General features: G+C 39.6%; 1 protein-coding gene across 1 annotated transcript in view; it reads left to right on the top strand.

Annotated features, from left to right (window-relative positions):
- Positions 1 to 5,165: 5,165 nt before the first annotated feature.
- The window catches only part of LOC122657102 (oligoribonuclease-like), an 82,691-nt gene continuing 67,378 nt past the window's right edge, over positions 5,166 to 20,478 (top strand). The window contains exons 1-3 of the mRNA XM_043851880.1: positions 5,166 to 5,338; positions 7,356 to 7,490; positions 14,815 to 14,891. Of these exons, the coding sequence (XP_043707815.1) occupies positions 5,224 to 5,338; positions 7,356 to 7,490; positions 14,815 to 14,891 (327 nt within the window). The 5' untranslated portion in view covers positions 5,166 to 5,223. The remainder of the gene's footprint in view (positions 5,339 to 7,355; positions 7,491 to 14,814; positions 14,892 to 20,478) is intronic.

The raw sequence follows: 20,478 nt of genomic DNA, 5'->3' as shown, positions 1-20,478 counted from the left end.
TTCTCTAATGCAGGATGGCATGGGTCCCACAAAATCTTCTCAAAATTATCTCCAAATAAATCTGATCGACCTGGAATTAGTCCCCCTTCAAATCAGCAAGATCGATAGCTATATTCTCCCCCCAAATAAAGCTGGCCGATTGCTATCCTTGGGCAGAGTATAGGCTGGGAAATTGGAATTAAATAATACCATAATATGGGCAAGGTATGGACCCAGTTTGAAACTTAATCGATGTACCAATTCTGCATCAAGAACCTAGAGTTTCTTGGGTAGCATCATCAGATGAGGTAGGAGCTGTACCTAAGGGTGTCAATTTGGAAACAAAACCGAAAACCAAAACGGTTGTTTAAAGTTGAGACAAAGAAAATTGGTTTGGTTTTGGTTTAAAAAATAAAAGCCTTTTCTCGGTTTGGTTGAAACTGTCGGTTCAAAACCGAACTGAACTGACAAACTTGGATACATACACAACCCGTCAAAAGTTGAAACCCTAAACCTAATTATTCTCTTCTTCTCCTAAGGTTTTGCTTGTCTCTCTTCATTCAGCGACCACAACAGGTGATATCTGATCGGCTATCGCTTTTTTTCTGTGTCCATGGTTGCCTATCATAGTGCACTGAGACATCGCTCTCTCTCTATTTTTGATTTTTTTTTTTTTTTTTTTAATACTTTATATTCATCAATGGTTGCTTTGTAGGCTTGATGCTAAGACGATCTAGGTTTGTGCGTCCATTCAGAAAAACCAAAAGTCCTTGAAGCATACTGAGAAGGTAAATCTTATGTCTCTCCCTGTGACATCTTTGTACTTTATATTATTTTGATCTCTGAGAAAGTAAATCTGCGTACTGAGAAGGTAAATCTGCGTTTATACTTTATATATATAATATTTATATATTTATTTATTTCTTCTGTAAAGAAAAAGAATTTAAGGTCTCTTTGTCTTGATTCCGCTGATATCATGTGGTTTTCTCGATTTTATTCTTTTTGTTTTGATCTGTGTATTTGTCATATGATGGTGTGTTATATGAATGTGGTTCATTTTTCATCTTTGTTTCTTGGGTTCTTTTGTGCTTTCGTTGCTTGATGGTTTGATCGAAGCGGATTCTCTTTGTATGATTTGTTTGATTTATCTAGGTCTTTTGTTATCGGTTTGTTGATCTATTTAGGGGTTCAATTGGAGCTTGAGTTTCTCATCCTGGCACTCCTTTAGCATCCAACTTTCTCCATCAGTAAGGCTATTCTCTACTTTTGTAACTTTGGTTTCTGTTTTCCCTGAATCTCTGATACCCTTTTTCTTGTTACTTTGTGTCTTTTGGATCTTTATATTTGTTCATCATCAGACAAGGCTTGTTGGATAAAGAGATAGCATATCTGTAGTTCATTGAAATATGCATTATCTATTGTTGGTCCACTTGTATTTGACTACTATAGCAGGTTATGCCAAATTATTGTTCTGATATTGCTGTCTGTCATCTGTAGTGCATTGAAATATGCATTATCTATTGTGCCTCCACTTGTATTTGATTACTATTCTGTTTTTGAAAGTGGAGCACCTTGCTACTCCTATATGTCCTACACACAGACAAACTTAATTTGCAACCTAGCTTATTCAAAATGCTAGTTTTTCAAACATACCGAGAAAAATAGAAATTAATGTCTTCATTCATTTCTTCCTTTTAATTGTCTTTCCATCTTCATATTTAGATCCAATCAAAGTAGAAACTAGTAGCTCTTGCATTTATCTTATGTGGAATGATCTGCATGCAGTAATAGATGTAAATAATGCACTTCTTTCCTTTTTTGCAATTATTATGCTAAAGCAAACCTACGAACATCATTTTGTACTTGTGGTTTTGTTACCCAATACTTGTAAATATGAGTTGCAAGTCATTAATTCTTGTTTCCAAGTGTTGTTATGAGTTTCTTTTGCTTAGGGCTTGATTTTGATGAGTTAAAAAGTTTTTAATGATGCATCAGTACAATATTGGGCTTGCTTTAATATGTTTCATCAATTTGGATTTGTAGGTGTTTTTAGATATTTTATTTTCTGTTAAACGGGTAAAATTAAAAGGCTGCAATTGAGATGACTCAGTTGAATGATGGTACTTCGGTACCACAACCTATTATTGGTACATCGTTACCACATGCCTACTCAGCCTTTTGTTAGCTCACACACAGAAAGTAATAGTGATGGTGCCACTGCTGCCCATCTTAATAATAGGGCCTAGTCTAAGTCAGCAGCATGTTGGACAAGTACCTGGTTCAAACCGGTGGATCCAAAAAAATTTACGCATGAAAGGCCTAGGGCTGAATGCAGTAAGTGTAGGCAGTTGGTCATGGCTGGCCCCATTAAAAATGGGACCACCAGCTTAAACAATCACATGAAAAGGTATCGTAAGCGTGAAAGCGACATAGGTCAGATGTTTATGCAACCATCTAGTGGGAAGATGACTTTGAGAGATTTGAAGATAATCCCCATTTTGTGCATGAGATGGTTTTAACTTTAGTGGTAGCGAATGGAGTCCACTAGAACTTGCCCTTATTCTGCTTCTTGCATCAGTGATGGATGCCTTGATAAAGCTGAATCCTCTAATGAATTTCCAGTAGAAAAATGTCAGGCCATGAAACTCCAAACTTTTATGGGGGTCTTTGGTATAGGCCAATCAAAGATGTTTTGGATCTTCTCCAGATCAGCTTCTTTGGCCCTTGACGATACGATAAAACCCAGGAAGACAACCTTGGACAACATTAACGAACAATGGGCTGTTGTCAAGAACATCTTCAAGTATTTGAGGAGAACCAAGGACTACTTCTTGCTTGGTTTATGGTGCAGATGGTCCGTCAGTCATTGGTTATACAGATTCTGATTTCCAGACTGACAAAGATGACAGAAAGTCTATTTCTGGAATGGTTTTCACATTGGGAGGAGGTGAGGTCACCAAGAATTTAAGTATTGGTATCGGGTATCGTTTTAGGAGAGTGAATTTTAAGAGCTGTATCGCATCGGAGAGATGCAAGATACGCTAATGATACACATGGAAATGGTCCATTAATAACAAATTGATCCTCAAATTCGTGCAAATAAACAAGTTTGATATAATGAATCCATAGTTATCAAGGCGGGAAGGCGACCATGGCATTTTAGAGGGTCAAAAAATCAAGGCGACACAGCCATGGTGGCAAGGCGACCGCCTACTGCCTAGGAGTCCAAGGCGACCAAGGTGTCTGGACACCATGTCGACGCCTTGATAACTATGAATGAATCATATTATTTTCCTTAATCTATTGATTCATAGCAAAAAAAGAGTTAAAATGCAACTCACCTATGTCTTTGACATGTACAATTGTTGCAGTTTCATTGAGTTTTTTATTCAATTTTTCTCACCGAAGCAACATAAACTATTTTGATTGACTAACCTTACAGATAAGTTTGTTCTCTCAATATAAGTCGCTCATATTTTTTCTTAAAAAATCATTGTAATAGCCTTAATGTTTGTTTTAAAAGATGTTATATTACCCTTGGATGTTTGTTTATTAAAAGACGTCTCCATTGACTGCAGCATTTTACTATGTGTTAAAGGAAAATAAGTATTCCATCCTTTATCGATGACTTGTTCCTCATTCTAACATGTACTTTACAATTGTTAAGTTGTTACTTACATCGTTGGATTTGCAATCAAAGAAGGCACTTGCAATCTAAACCGTCTGTTCCTGTGGGAGAGTGCACAGTATTGTATGTAGCAACGGTATGTGATGTTTCCGAAAATCGTAAAACAAATCTGAAACATCCCTTTTTACGTGTTTTTTAATCTAAATCATCTGTTCCCTTGGGAGAGTGCACGGTATTGTATAAATACTGATACACATGCATGGACATACACGAGACGCATGTCAATACAAGGGGTATTGGATTGAATCAGAATGAAATTTGACGCGTTGGTAATCTATACCATGCCCTCTCTATCCAACAGTCGGAATGGACACATCATCTATCCAAGTGGCAGAATACATGACTTGTGACGTTTGGAAAGATAAGATACCCTAGTAACAATAATAATTTGCCTGTTTCGAATATATTCTCATAAATGATATCTTGGTGGATGGGAAATTTTTTTGAACAATATGCCAATATTGCAAGGAAATCTCATGTCAATTTTAATGAAGTTGTATGTACATGAAGGCCGGCCTTGGTGCAATGGTAAGGTTGCTCCATTGTGACCAAGTGGTCATGGGTTTGAGTCTCGAAACTGCCTCTCTGCGAAAGCAGGGGTAAGGCTGCGTACATTATGACCCTCACCAGACCCTGCAGTGCTGGGAGCCTCGTGCACATGGTACACCCTTTTTTTTGGCATGTACACTGCCCACTGATGACATTACATCACATTTTGTTATTACATTATTTTCTTTTCTTTTTTTAAAATGGAAAACCACTAATGACATTAAATCACATTTTGCTGTTACATTCTTTTCTTTTTTTTTTTTTTTTTTTTTTAAATGGAAATAGATCCTCACGCCATTAGTGTGGGATGCTTTCCCACGCCCTCTTATATTATTGACACTCTCTCTCCTCTCGGATCATATGGGCCTTCTATGGCTCTATTGACGAAATCGATCCCATTGCCTTGATTGGTGTGGCATGGGAGATTCCCCACACTGACAGCATTGGAAACCCTCTACCTTTTTTAAATTTTAAAGTTCTCATTTTAATTAAACTTCTGACATGCCATATGCTAGTTTGCCTTCATAAGTAAGCTGTCTGATGTGCCATGTCAGCTCTTCATGTGGCAGGCTGCACCCAAAGGGGGCCGCAAGGCCCTCAACGCGTCAACGCAGGCTAATGGTATGAATGTATGATAACTGAAAGTCTGAACGACCAAAATGGGCTCCACCTGCCTCTGTTTTTCGAATACAAAGCAAGTAAAGAAATGGTTGAAAATCCATAAAATAAAAATAAACGTTTGAAATGCTTAAGATGGTTTAGTCAACATTATTTGCGTATTTGTTATAGGGCCATGCTCCGATTTCTTTGGTTCCTACGATTCTGGTCTCCACAATTATCTGCACTTTTCTCCTCCTTTTGATCTTCAGTTTCACTGTTTCTGCTTCTAGTCGGTAGTCACTAGTGTTTGCTGTTGTGCAGCCCTGAGTAGAGCTGAAGGTTCAGAGAACGAAGGGGTTTAAGTTTGGAATCTCCTATTATAGTATTGTTACAATCAAGTTATCCAAATGATGAATCATCTACTAAATACTTTCTCTGTGCTCGAACTGGATGTTGAAGATGATAAAGCGGAGACAAGTTCTGATGCTGTTGCCAAAGATGGAGGAAGTTCAACTAAAGCAGGTTAGATTAATTTATCTCTGGTTTTGCCATTTATTTCTTTAACAGCGTCTTTTTGGGTAAAAGGTAGAAGAAAAACTCGATTTTAGTTTTGATAGATTGTTTGTAGAAGGATTCTTCATTTTGGTGTTTGCAATGTGAGTATGTTGCAGTGGATATAAGATTTTAAAATCAACCTCTTTGAGACCTATAAAGAGCCAGTGATTTTGTTTCTTTGTGGTTAGAGTTCTATTTTTAACCAATTAATATATACTTGGAACAAACTTGGTTAGGTAATGATGTGGGGCAACACGAAGTAATGAGACCGTGAATCTTCAGACCTGAAATTTTTTCTTGAAGTGCTTATAATTACAAGATCCTCGATTCTATGAAAAGCAGAGATTCAGAGTGGATGAGATGGGAGTTGGGGGATTAACAATGATTAGTAAAGAGTGCCGATTAGGGGAAGAAAGAATCTAATGTTTCTTGGGCAGCATTTGATACAGTTCCAAGCATCCACAAGAAGAAGAAACAGCCCTAGGAGTAGGGCCGATTGTTGGAGCCTTAGTTTTAGTTTGCAAGTTTCCATACTTAGTCTAATTTTGTAAACTTAAATTGAACCGGTTCAGACCATGGTCTAATTTAAGTGATCTATTCCTATTGGTTGTTGCGGGATTAATCCTATTGGTTGTTAGGGGATTTAATCCTATTGATTGTTAGGGAATATTTTAAGTTGTTAGCTTTTAATTAATTAGTCCCACCCCTCCTCGATTTTTAGAGGGAGTATTTTTAAGTTTGTAATTAGGATTCAGCCTAGGATTCAAATTCCTAGGGTGAATAGGAAAGAGGCCTTTGGCCAAATTATAAATAAATAAAATCGTGGGAGGCTCCCCCACAATTCAGATATCAGAAAATAACTTGTTTATTCTTGCTGCCATTGCTGCTGCTGTCTTTGCTCATTGTGAGTGTGCCTTGTGAGTAATATCAAGGTGAAGGAACTGGTGGATCTCCAGTTGACTCCTTGCATCTTGTAGATCGGGAGGATCTTCTAGTCATCTCCTTGCATCTTGTAGATCGGGAGAAGCTGTTTTCTATTTTCAAAGCTACTGCCTTTGAAGATCTGCTACACAAGTAAGTAATTTACTATTTTAGCAATCCCCTTCTTCTAATCCTCCAACCTAAACCCCATCTATCCTTATATCATTCCCCATTAAAAACCCATGGATCCATTAGATCCTTAACCTCCCACAGCCTTATCCCACCATCAGAATCGAATCAAAATTTCACCACAGCCCCCTCCCACTACACCCTACACTTGATCCAGCTTACAGTCCAAATCCACCATTAAAAACCTAATTCCCCTCATCTTCAGTAAAACCCCAAAACCCTAAAAACCTATCTAGACCAATCCAACCATCAAAACCCTTCCATATTACATTCGAACCACCCCCTCATTGCCTCTAGCACTCGACCTTAAGCTCAGCCCAAAATTCCTAACCTAAACCTTAAAATTTATCACCCTCATCTTCCCCAAAACCCAAAACCCGAAACCCTAATTTTCTAATTTTTAAATTCTCACTTAAACATCATCAAACCCTTTATATTAATGATAAAACTGTTTGATTCCAGCACATTCCTCCATGATTCTATTTTGGCATTTTGTTTCAGCCGCTAAAACCATATTGGTAGCAAATGGTCAAGACTATGGAACTTTGTCTTGAATGTGTCTAATCAGTCAACCATCATTAAAGCAAAAAAATATGGGCATATAATAGATCCTTGATATTATCCAATTATAATTGGAAATTCTTTTGTTTATCCCCTGATAGTTATAACACTAGTCATCCTATGTCTGAACATGTTTTGCAATTTTATGTGAATCCTTGATGATCCAAAGGCTGAACCACATGATCTGTAGTTGGCTAGTTGCATTCTTACTTTTTGAGTATTGATGTTCATGGTTGATGATAAGTTACTGTTTCAAATAATTGACTAAGCTGATTGATGGGATTTTTCCATGGAATGTATTTCCTTGGTACAGGTAAGGGTAAGAAAAGTGACAACTGCTCTGGAAAAGTGAACGTGGAGAAAAGCAACAAAGAGGTTAAGCAGAGTTCAGCGACAGCTTCAGGAAAATTCAAGTTACCACTTGTGTGGATTGACTTAGAAATGACAGGTAGCCATCTTCGATTTCATATTTTAGTTTTCTTCACCAGTAGCATCAGATGTTTGGAATTTTTAGATTTAACTACAACTATTTAAAGTCATTAGCTTATGAATTGCACATAACCCTTTTCATCTTCTATGCTAAGTGTTAACTTGTCAATTGACATTGTGTCATTCGTCAACCTGTTTATAACTCAAAGCTGGTTTAATCCTTGATCTAGAGTAGAAGCTGAGAACTTCTATGTGATCAGAACTTTGGAGTTGTAGTAATGGAAACTACAAAATAAGACCTTGCTAACCAGTTGTCCATCAAAGTAGAGCTCCAACTTAAGCCAAAAAAAGTCCTCTCAATTGTGGTGGAATCCTTGGTGGCAAGGTTTTGAGTATCGATGCATATTGGCTGTATCGATCCGATACATCTGTTTTGGGCCTTTTTGTCACACCCCGGCCCGGTTATTAAGGGCCAAGTGTGGCGGGATGTCTCTGAGATCCAACCAATCCCCAAGGATCACAAGTGCAGTACCCTATTTACAATCATTGCTCACAGACACAGTAATCAGAGGCAGCGAAAACAATTTAATTAATAGAGATAACATCATTAGTAAGAGAAGTCTAAGTGATATTTCATTTATATAAAGGATAAGGCTTGTGATACAACTATACAGTTCTCAAAGGTACCACAGAGTAAAAGTATACAAGAAACTATACTATAACTATATAAAGCATTTATAATGCATAAAAGAGTGGGGAGGTAGCCTGGACTATCAGGCCAAGATCAGGAGGTTGCGTAATCATCACGTGTGCACGAAGTATCGTGTACTTCAAACTCCAGCACCGCAAATCCAACATTAGAAGTAACTAAATCGCCTGAAAAATAAAGATATCCATAGGGGTGAGCTCTCAACTGAGCCCAGTAAGGGGGGTACAAGCATACAAACACAATAAATCCATGATGCATGTGCTAAACTAACATGTTCCTAGCACAGACACTAAATCTCATGGGGTATAAGTACTACTACTAGTGGTAGATGTTAACCTCGGTCCCGGAACTAACCCTTCGGTCACCCGAGCGAAACCATTCTACCACGGTGAGGACCCGCTAGTTCCGGAACTAACACATCGGACCCCGACAGACCCCCAAATGACTAACCCTGCCTGTTTATTCCCACAACGGAATTAGGGACCCGCTAACATGGGACAGAAGATGGAATCCCGGAACTAACACATCGGTCTCTGCCACGGGTTGTCCAACACCTTTCCCCCTGTTGGTAAGGGGCGCAGTACTGGGTAATGAATATCAACCTAGCCCAGTGCAGTCTCAACATGATGAGGCAAGCATGATCTGAGTTATAAATTATCGAATTCCATCATCATAAATTCACATCATATAAATAATCAATGCAAATGCAATGCAGTATGTCTTTGTGCAACCTATTTTACATGCAGTCTAATGCATTAAATAAAAGCTAGAAAACTATATGCTCCAGGTATAGAGGTAATGATGCATGAGCATGGCATTCAGCATAAAGTTGAAATTAATGTGATAAACATGCAGGAAATTAAGGTCGAATCCCCTTACCTGAGATAGTCGATAAACCTAGTCAGTTAGAATCCCAAAAGGCCAAGTAATCCTCACAAAAAATGGAGTAAAACAGTCCTAAATAAACATCAAAACATCATATATCAGTGAGGGTAATAGTCTAGGTCAAACCCTAAGGAATCAGTCCAACAATCACACAAAAAGGGGGCAGCCGGATGCAGACTTCCAGCGAGCCGGTCGACCGCCCCTAGGCCTGCAACAACATCCGGCTGCTCGGTCGAATTTGGGGATTCTGCTCCAATTGCATGGATCCTTGCATGCAAGGCCCTAATTTGATGATTTAGCACCAATTCAAGGTGGGTCAATCTATTTGGGGCTCCAATTTCATATTTGGCTTCCTAATTTAGGGATTTCATAATTTAAACCTAAATTAGTTGACTTAGGGTTTATGGTTTGCCATTAGAAACAGCAATTTGGCTGATTAGAGGTACAACCATGAAGATTCGGGCATAGCTGAACCTAAACAGCACTAAATAGTAAGAAATTAGGTGGAACTTCCACTGTTTAAGCTTGGATTAAAAGCTTTAATGGAAGAAATCTATTTAGGCATAGTCTAGGCTGAAATTAGATCAAATTTAGAGGAGGAGATGGAAACAGCAGGGATTCTCAGAGCTTACCTGAAATCAGCAACAAGAAGGGACGATGGCAGCCTTGCCTTTATGCTCCAAGGTCTCTAATGGAGGTCTCTAAGCTTCCAACTCAAGTCTAAGATGAATTTCCAAGGTATGCTTCTCATTTCCCTTCTTCTTCTTTTCTTTTTCTTCTTTCTTTCTTGTTCTCCAAGGCTGGAACGATTCTGGTTCCTCTTCTCTTTGTTGGTGAATAATGAATAGTGTAAAGAGGGTTATATTTATAGAAACTTAAGCACTAAGGGGCAGAATGGTCATTTGGTTATAAATTATTTTTAAAATTGATTCTTTTGTATTTATTACCTTATTCCAGCTACAGAATGATGTCATGCGACATCAGGGATGATCCGGATACGGGTAACTGTCCGGAACTACATTCCCCACTGGGGAACTGGGTCCTACATAGGCAATTTTACTAAAATACCCTTCTAACCCTATTTGGTCGTACAAAACATTATATAAATATATTTTAAATTATACTTACATTGAGTTTAATTAAGGGGGAGGTCCTGTAGCCTGTCCAGCCAGCAGACCCAACACAGGTAGCTCTGGTGTAGGGTCCCACAAGGTAAAAATTATTATTCTGCCCCTAATACACTAATTAATTAAAAATACAACATATATACATATAAAATGGGGTTCGGCCTAAGATAGAGAGAGGCTTCACAGGCCATCAAACCAGCATGCCAAGCACAGGAAAAAGATGTGATGCTGCCCATAGCTTGAGGTTAGCATGGGAAATATTGAACCAAAATCTGAAATCACTCGGGTTCCAAAAGTCCTTTTGTTTTTTTTTTTTTTTTTTTTTTTTGCGGGTTTCACTCTTTTGGCCTGTACCAATATGATACAGGACCCTACCACACCAATCATATTAGTCACCAAAAATATTATACAGGACCAATATATAAAAAATATTACGTACAGAACCGTATTGAACCAATACGGATTGATATGGTTCGACACTGGCTGAATACACTGGATAAACATGCTGTTAAAACCCAAAAATCTCTGTTTTTGAAAGTAACCTTCCTATATTTTTTTGCCAAACCTTAGTGGACCCCATCTACACTCAAATACAACCCAAAAGGAGTGATAAAACAAACAAAATTTGCATTAAAGCTTATCAAAGTAGAGATCAAACATAAAAGCCGTCGTGGGTTAAAGTATGTTAAAAATTTATTTTGTTTGCTTGAATCTTGGTTTTTCTTGCTTGTTTTTGCCAAGTATCACAACTAAATTGGGAAGCTAACTATGGATTTATGCACTATTTTTTGGATTTTTTTCCCAACACTGAATATGGTGAAATTTTGGGAGAATTTATTTTCTTGCTCTAAATTTAATATTCTTATGTAAATAGTATGTATGTTTGTTTGTTGGCTTGCATGGTCTATGGTTCCTATGGTGCGAATTGAGGAAAGAGAGATACCACAAAGCGACTATTTTAGATATCTGGGGTCAATCATAAATAAAGAAGGTGACATAAAGGATGATGTTTCATAGAGGATTAAAGTGGGATGGATGAAGTGGAGAGGTGCGTCCGGAGTGCTGTGTGACCGACGTATTCCTTTAAAGCTTAAAGGAAAGTTCTATAGGACTGTTGTACGGCCGGCTATGATGTATGGGGCAGAATTTCGGGCAGTTTTGAAGTATCAAATTGGGAAGCTGTGTAGCAGAGATGAGGATGTTAAGATGGATGTGCGGAAAAACTAGGAAGGATAAAGTAAGGAATGATCGTATTAGAGCTGACTTGGGAGTTGCTTCGAGAGAGTCGTTTGAGGTGGTATGGTCATGTTTAACGGAGGTCTAGGGACGCTCCAATAAGAAGGAGTGATATGACCCTGATTGAAAGAGCTAAAAGAGCTAGGGGCAGGTCTAAAATGATCATAGGAGAAGTTGTGAGGAAGGACATGCAAAGTCTAGGTCTTGTACAGTCGTACCAAGTATGACCTCGGATAGAGCCTATTGGAGGGCAAGGATCCATGTAGTAGACCCTATTTAGCTGAGATTCTCCTGACTTGCTGGGCTATGTTTCTTTCCTCTTACTTTCATCTTTCATTTGGCATTTGCCATTTCTCATTTCTCTCTTTTCCCATCCTTTTTTAGGCCTCAGTTTTCCCTACTGTATTTTGTTTTGATCCATGTAGCCGAACCTGTTAAATTGGGATAAGGCTGAGTTTGTTGTTTGTTTTTTGTTCTATGGTTCCCATGATTTTTTAAATTTTCACATTCAGCTACTTTCAAGGTTAGAAATGTGGAGGTACCTTTCCCGTCATATGTTAGCTTTGTCGAATTATATTTGTTTCTATTATCAATAGTTACATACTACATCTGATTTGATGAATATATTAGTAGTAGAGTAGTATTATCATAGTATGGTGCTATGTGCATATGTTACTTAATACTTAATAGTAACTTTACTATGTTTATATTTATATATGGCGTGCTTTGTTTGAAGCTCTAGGGGTTAATTTAGACTGGTATCTTTATATGCATATTTATTTTTCTTTTCCAAATCATCCTGCTTAATTTCTTCTTATTCCGTATTGGTAGGTTTGATCAAGGTTCAAGGACTCGGTTTTGACCAGTCTGAAATTGAGATAAGGTCGAAACCAGGGTTTTTTTCAAAGCCAACTCGAGTTGGTGCTTTCGAGGCCCATAAATGCTTCTTTTGCTCTGGTTTTTTCTGTACAACCTATTTTTGACATTCTAAACACAGTGCATGACAAAAACAAGAACACTAAAAAATGCTTATTTGTTATTTCATTATTTAAGATATTATTCATAAATAAACAAATACCCCCTATTTGAATCGAATAAAAATTATTAAAAAATCAAATTCCAAAAGGATAAAATGTCAACCTCCCAATGCAAGAACAAAAACTGGATTTTCGGCGATAGGTGCAATTTACAACTTTTAAATGTTGGGGGTTTTCTCATATCTATAAATCCCATACATCTTAATATAGTAAAACATTGCTAAAAACCAAAAGTGTGGTAAAATATTCATTTGTTTTGATGTCTAAATAAATATTTTCATTCAGAGAGATTTTAATAGCTTTCACGCACATCAAATTAAGTTTGACCCAAACATAACTCCCTCAATATAAATTAGATTTAAACAATCTTGGATTTGAGGTATATACGTAAAATTAGAGCTTCTTAAGTAAAAGAAGAAATAAGAAAGATGAAATAGTCAAGGCTTCAGGCCCAGATGGGATCCTAATAGAAGTGTGGAAGAGCTTAGGAATTTGTGGCTTATTTTGGCTGACCAAGTTGTTTAATAAGATTATGTGCATTGGGAGAATGCCAGATGAATGGAGAAGCATTGTGGTCCTGACTTACAAAAATAAATGCGATGTCTAAGGTTGCAACAACTATAAAGGCATAAAACTAATGAGTTATACTATGAAAATATGGGAGAGGGTTATTGAACCACACCTGAGAAAAGAGACCACTATTTTAGAGAACCAATTTGGTTTTATGGCAAGAAGGTCTGCAACATAAACTATCTACTTACTTAGGAGACTCATGCAAAGATTTAGAGAGAGAAAAAAGGATCTCCATATAGTCTTTATTGACCTAGAAAAAGCTTATCACAGAGTGTGCCTAGAGATTTAATCTAGCATGTGCTAGGGAAGAGAAGTGTTTCAAGTAATTATGTAGACATAATTAAAGATATGTATGATGGTGTGGTGACTAGTGTAAGAACCGTGAAGGATCAATGTAGTGAATTCCCAATCACAGTTGGGTTACATTAAGGATCAGTTTTGAGTCCTTATTTGTTTGCACTTATCATGGATGAGTTAACCAGAGACATCACTTATCATGGATGAGTTAACCAGAGACATCCAAGATGAGGTTCCTTGGTGCATGCTTTTTGTTGATGACATTGTTTTGGTGGATGAGACAAAAGTTGGAATTAACATCACACTGGAGTTATGGAGATCAACTTTAGAATAAAAAGATTTTAAAATAAGCTAGAACAAAGATGGAGTATATGGTGTGTAACTTTAGTAACAACTACGGAACAGATAATAAGGGGGTGAAAATTGATGAGGTGGAGATCCCGCAAAATGATCATTTTTGGTATCTAGGATTAATCATCAGTAAGGAAGATGATATAGAAGATGATGTCTCACAATGAATTAAAGTAGGATGGATGAAGTGGAGAGGTGCATCCAGAGTGTTATGTGATCAATAGATTCCTTTAAAACTTAAAGGAAAATTTTACAGGACAGTCATAAAATCGGCTATGATGTATGGCACAGAGTGTTGGGCAGTTAAGATGCATTATATAGATACGCTAAGTGTAGCGGAAATGAGAATGTTGAGATGGATGAGTGGCAAAACCAGGAAGGATAAAATAAGGAATGATCATATTAGAGCTGATTTGGGAGTAGCCCCAATTCAAGATAAGCTATGAGAAAGTCGTCTGAGGTGGCATCGTCATGTTCAACGGAGGCCTTCGGATGCTCTAGTTCGGAGGAGTGACTTAATTTAGATTGAGATACTAAAAGAGCTAGGGGCAGGCCTAAAATTACCCTAGGAGAAGTGGTGAGGAAAGACATGCATAGTTTAGGTCTTGTTTCTAGTATGACGTTGAATAGAGCGGATTGAAGGGCAAGGATCTGTGTAGTCGACCCCATTTAGTTGGGATAAGGCTGAGTTGTTGTTTTTGTATACTTCACTAGGCATAGTGACGCGTAAAAGGACCCTAATATAATATTGGGCAAGAGATTGCTGCCTGCTCGTGTAGCCTCTACAACCACATGGGGGCCAATGAGAGTGCGTTCAGGGGCATCAACATGGATGAGATTTTTTATTTCACGGGGAGTGGGACGATAATTCCGGGAGTTTTTGCGTCTGGGTGCAGGATCCACACTACCAGGCAGCCTTACTTTTTCCTATAATAAATTTTTTATAATATTTAAACATTTTTTTCCTGAAATGAAAGATGGGTTGATGTGTGAGTGTTTTTCTATGCCGTTTATGTTCTGGCAAACATGTTGACAACTAAATGTTTAATAGTTATAGTGTTCTATTATAGCTGAATATATAAGATAAACATTGATTTCACCACTTGTTTTCTTTTGTGGCCCCTATAGGTTTGAATGTTGAAGTGGACCGGATATTGGAGATTGCGTGCATTATTACTGATGGAAGTTTGGCCAAATTGGTGGAGGTTATTCTATTTTATTCTTCATAGGACTAGATATTCTTTTAATTCAGGTGTTCTGCATTGTTTATTATTTTTATCTTTATTCATAGTTGGACCTAATTTAATATCTGTATCTTTGATGTTGTTTGACTTTGGTTTGTTGCCAATCTTTTCTTTCTTTTAGAATTTTAAAAATAGAAAAACCAGGCTTTCGTCAGTTACTTTGATCCAGCAACCTATAAGATATAGCTCTTAAGCTAGGGATTTGACCATCATATCATCCTCATTTTATTCCATGGGTACTCGTGCTATTGGTCTAATTACCAAATGGGAGTATATAATTTTCGTCCAATCTGATTGATAATGGTTTTAGATTCTCTTTATTTTATTGAAAGTGGCATACAAAGGAAAATTGATGTAGCCAACCAATCCTAGATTTTTGTTTAGGAATCAAATATCAGATTGGCGGCTCCACGGGGCCAAATCTGAATTATTTCATGATAAACCAGGAGATAAGATCTTGTTAGAATCATAGTACTAAAACTCGCAAAATTTCGGTTGAGATATCGAATATTTCGAGTATCTCGACCTGTCCGAAACGAAACGCAAGTCCGATATGAAAAAATGCAATATTTTGGAAATTTCGATGAAATTTCGGAAATTTGGTCATCTCGTTTTGGAAATTTCGGAAATCTCGGTCATCTTTGGCATTTTACACCCACAGAAAAATACCATATTGACAAAATTTCGGTCAGACCGAAACACCGAAACGAAACGAGATTTAGTACCATGGTTAGAACTCGCCTCCCGCTTATTCCTTGGAGGAAACTTGTCTGGTACAAGCACCACATCCCTCGGCACAGCTTCACAATATGGAGAGTCTTCTCCAACTGCCTCCCAACGCAAGCTTTTCTCAGACACCGCCACATTATGGTCTCTCCTAATTGCGGCCATTGTTGGAATGGGATCGAAGATGCAAATCATCTTTTCTTTGACTGCTCCTTTGCCTGCTCTATCTGGAAGGGTATCCTTTCCAAATGCTGGCCAAGAAACAGGAGGATCCTTCCTTTCGACCGAGAATGGATTTGGATTGATATGACTTTTGGTGGTTCTTCTCTTTGCGATGTGATTGGGAGGATGGCTTTCTCAGCGGCCATCAACCACATTTGGATGGAGCGAAATCTTCGGAAATGGACCTCCAAATCTAGATCTACCAATCAGATTTGGGATTCCATTTCCTTCGAAATCAAATCTAAGCTTAGCTTAGTTGCTCCCTCTTCTTGTATTGACACCCCAAGGAACAGACTCATTGTTGTATCCTGGGGCCTTTCCTCTATCTCCCTTTTTCCAGCGGGCTCCCCTATATGAGCTCTTGCTGCTGGTTCTTGTTTCCTCCCTCCTATTTGAGGGCTTATCTTCTTTTAGTAATGAAATTTTTATTCACCCAAAATAAAGATCTTGCTGGTTCAAGTTTCAATCAACAACATTTCCTGGACCTTCCTCCCCCCCTTCTTCTCCGGTATCCCTTCTTCTCCAGTAACCTGATGTCCTAAATCCTGCCGGTAGAATGTCCTCTTCCTCCCCCCCGTCTCTTCTGATTCTCCTCCCGCCTCTGTTCTACCTTCTGAACACCCCAAATGAAGTTCCCTTTTCAATTCCTCCCACAGTTCTCCCCTCTCGTTTGAAGGGCTTCCCCTTCACTTCGTTGCTCCTTCGGTGTTTGGTTCTACTAAGGTAGCCTTCTGCTCCTCTGGCTCTCTCGACGATGAAGCTAAGATCTGGGAGTCTTGCTTACTCGATTATTTTCTCAGTTCAGGACCTTCTTTCCACATTGTCAAATCTTCTCTTTCTTGGCAATGGAGAACTCTTGGCACTCTTGACACCTACCTCCTTGACAATGGATTCTTCATTTTCAAGTTTTCTGATGTCCTTGATAAGAATCATGTGCTAGATGGAGGCCCCTGGCAAGTCAGGAAGAAGCCCATTTTCCTCTGGTAGTGGCATCGACACTTGTAGCTCCGCCAAGTTGATCTTTCTTCTATCCCTCTCTGGGTCTCTCTTCCGGACTCCCTTTTCATTACTGGTGCACTGATGGCCTTAGTACAGTGGGTTTAGTGCTGGGAAAGCCTCTATTCTCGGATATGCGAACAATGCGGAAGTTTCGCCTATTATATGCTCGTATTTGCATGGAAGTTGCAGCCAATGAACCTTTGCCATCCTTCATCACTGTGAATGAAGGGAATGACTACTCGTTCAAACAAGAAGTGCACTTCGAATGGAAGCCTCCCCAGTGTTTGATCTGCAAGAAATTTGGACATGACTCAGCTCTCTGTTCTCCTTCCTTTGGCACCTCAATGGAGCTTGCCCCTGCGGCCATAGTAGACCATCATCGGATCCCTGAAGCTCCCTCGGGGTTTTCTCCCCAAGCCAGAGGCAGAACTCGTTCTAGAGTTCACCGTCGGCATCGCAGTCGTGTTCCGGTGGTCCAACAAGGCAGTATCTTGGGTTCCCCTGCTTTACCCGTCGGACAAAACCGATTTGTAGCTTTATCTGAAGAAAACCCTATGGAGTTTGGCCCTTGCCCCGAGAAGATCCTTGATTCTATTGCCCCTCGCAGTCAATCGCGCATGACACCGTCGCTGGCTGAAGTTTGCCCTGACATCTTTGGAGATGTTTCTCTTCCTTGAGAATTGTTGGTGGTTTCGCAACCTTTGCAACCTGTTATCCCTCTGGTAGATGCCCCTTCTCCTGCGAGAGACCTCGTCACCTCTCCTGTAAGCGACCCCGAGACTCCCTTTTCCTTGCCTCTACCCGATACTTCCCCCTTTAATGCTAACTCCTTTTTTCTCCCTCTGGTGGGACCTACACCCCATTTGTCCTTCCCTTTCCCTAACTCTTGTGACCCAAATCCCTAAAATACCCTCCACAAAAAAAGCAAAACTCAAAAGAAAAAAAAATCCCTGAAGTCTTCTACCACTGGGTCCCCCTCTCCTGTCTCGTCCATCTCCCCTCTTAAGTCTTAACCCTCCTGGGTCGGGTCATCGGGTGACGGACTCCTTGGTGACCAGTTTGGAACCTCCTTCCTCCCTACCCGAATCCCTTCCGCTAACCAGTAACCCCTGCACCTCCCCTGTTCTCTCGGCTCCTACTGGTTTGAATTCCCTGCTCCTACAACCGGCGACACCGTAGCTCTTCCTCGTCTCGAAGTGTCATGTCTCGGCTTCAGGGGACTATGGTGCAAACTCTCTCCCTGCCCAAATGAATCTTGGTCTTGTGTGGAACACTTGGGGTCTCAATTCCCCTCGTAAACACGCTGCTGTTAGAGCCCATATCCGCCATCACCAATCCACCTTCTGCTGCTTGCTAGAATCTCATGTTAAAGAACCAAATGCTGCCAGGATCTCAAACTCCATTGCTCCCAGTTGGTCCTTCTTATCCAATTATTCCCATCACCCTGATGGCCGTATATGGGTGATGAGGGGTCCCTCAAAAATCAAAATCTCCTTGATTTCCTCATTGGCCCAATTCATCCACTTATGCTTCTCGGACTGTCTAAACCAATTCCCCTTCTTTTTCACTGTTGTCTATGCCTTCAATTGCCCTGTCCAGAGGCTGTCTCCATGGGATGACCTCTGTAATATTGCTGGTCTTATAGGCCCTTTCCCTTGGGGCATTGGTGGAGATTTCAATGTGATCAGCTTTGGGTTTGAAAAACAGGGAGGTGACCATTTGGATCTTGACTCTATGGCTGCTTTTAATGACTGTATTGAAAACCTGGGTATGGATGATCTCCACTGGACTGGCCCTACCTTCTCCTGGAGCAACAAAAGGGCTGGAATCTCCTGTATTGATTGTAAGCTTGATCGAGTTATTGTCAATGAAAACTGGCTTACTTCCTTTCCCTCTTCTTATGCCATATTTGACACCCCTGGAATATCTGATCACAGCCCCATATCTTTATCTATCCATCCTTACAATTCCTTCGGTCCTAAACCTTTTAAATACTTTGACATGCGGTCTTCTCATCCCACTTTTCTTACCACTGTCAAGGATGCTTGGGACAAGCTTGTTCAAGCATTCTCTTCCCCCCTTCTTGCCTTAGCCAGGAAGCTTAGGAATGTGAAATCTGCTCTCAAAGCCTGGAATATCAATTCCATTGGTAACATATCCCAGATTGTTCAGGACTGCAAAGATAAACTTGCTAATTTGCTATCATTGAGTTGCAAATCCAAGTGGATAATCTCAACAGTCAACTTGCTGCTGATGAAAAAGCTGCTGCCCTTGAGCTATCTTTACTTCTCTCCCAAGAGGAAAGTTTTTTAAGGCAAAAGTCCAGGATCAAGTGGCTGGAGCTAGGGGACTCTAACTCAAGGTACTAAAACTCGGGTCTTGGTACCAACTCGGCTCTTGGAAAAACCGAGTTGAGTCGAGATCTCGCTGAGTTGGTGCATTTTTTTTTCCCGTCAAGTTAGGTAAATACATAGTAGATGGGTCATTTCCATGGGTCAACCTGAGATCTAGACCCGAGATCCGAGATCTCGCCGAGATATGTCGAGTTTTGTCGAGTTAGGTGAGGTATTTAAGTGGTAGGTGGGTTAAAAAATGGGTCAAAACCGAGATCCGAGATCTCGGCAAGATATTGCACTTTTGAGACTTGCAAGCAGTATCGTCTCGGTTTTTTCAAAAACCGAGAAACTTGGCGAGATCTCGGGAGTTCTCGAACTATGCTCTAACTCAGCCTACTTCCACCACTCTATGAAATCTAGATCCAATTTCAACTCCATTTTACAACTGCCTGCTCCCGATGGCTCTCCTGTTACTAATGTGAAAGATATCAAAGACATGGCTGTGAACTATTTTAAGGACCTTTTTACTGGCCCTTTGGATGCTGCTGATCAGATTCCTGATAATTTGCTCAACAAGTTCGTTCCTAATGAGTTCATTCGGACCTTTAGTGCCATTCCTCTGGAGGAAGAAATTATTGCTGCTATCCACTCCATCATGTTGAACCGGGCTCCTGGGCCAGATGGCTTTAGTATGGGGTTCTTCTTAGCTGCTTGGGATGTCATAAAGGATGATCTCATCAAAGCTATTAGAAGTTTTTTCTTTAATCCCAGTCAGATTACAGGGGTGAACCATACTTTTCTTTGCCTCATTCCAAAGAAAGAGGGAGCTTCTGTGATGTAAGATTTCAGGCCCATTGCCCTCTGCAACCTGATTTACAAGTTCATTGCAAAAATCCTTGCTTTCAGACTCAAGACTGTTGTGGATCTCCTTGTCAGTGATAAACAGTCCGCCTTCATCCCAGGTAGGAACATTTCAGATAATATCCTTTTGTGTAATGAGATAGTCAGAGGTTTTAAGAGAAAGAATCATGCCCCAGCTGCTCTTATGAAGATTGATATTCACAAAGCCTTCGATTCTTTGAGATGGGATTTCATTGCTAAAGTCCTGGCCAAGATGGGGTTTCCTCCGGTCTTCATCCATTGGATTCATTGTTGCATCTCTACTCCCAGTTTCTCTGTGCTTATTAATGGCAGCCCGGCTGGTTATTTTGCTTCTACTGTTGGTGTGCCTCAAGGCTGCCCTCTCTCCCCTTACCTTTTCACTT

Source organism: Telopea speciosissima, chromosome 1, assembly GCF_018873765.1.
Source record: "Telopea speciosissima isolate NSW1024214 ecotype Mountain lineage chromosome 1, Tspe_v1, whole genome shotgun sequence".
NCBI lineage: Eukaryota > Viridiplantae > Streptophyta > Magnoliopsida > Proteales > Proteaceae > Telopea > Telopea speciosissima.
This window is presented reverse-complemented; position numbering and strand designations above follow the sequence as displayed.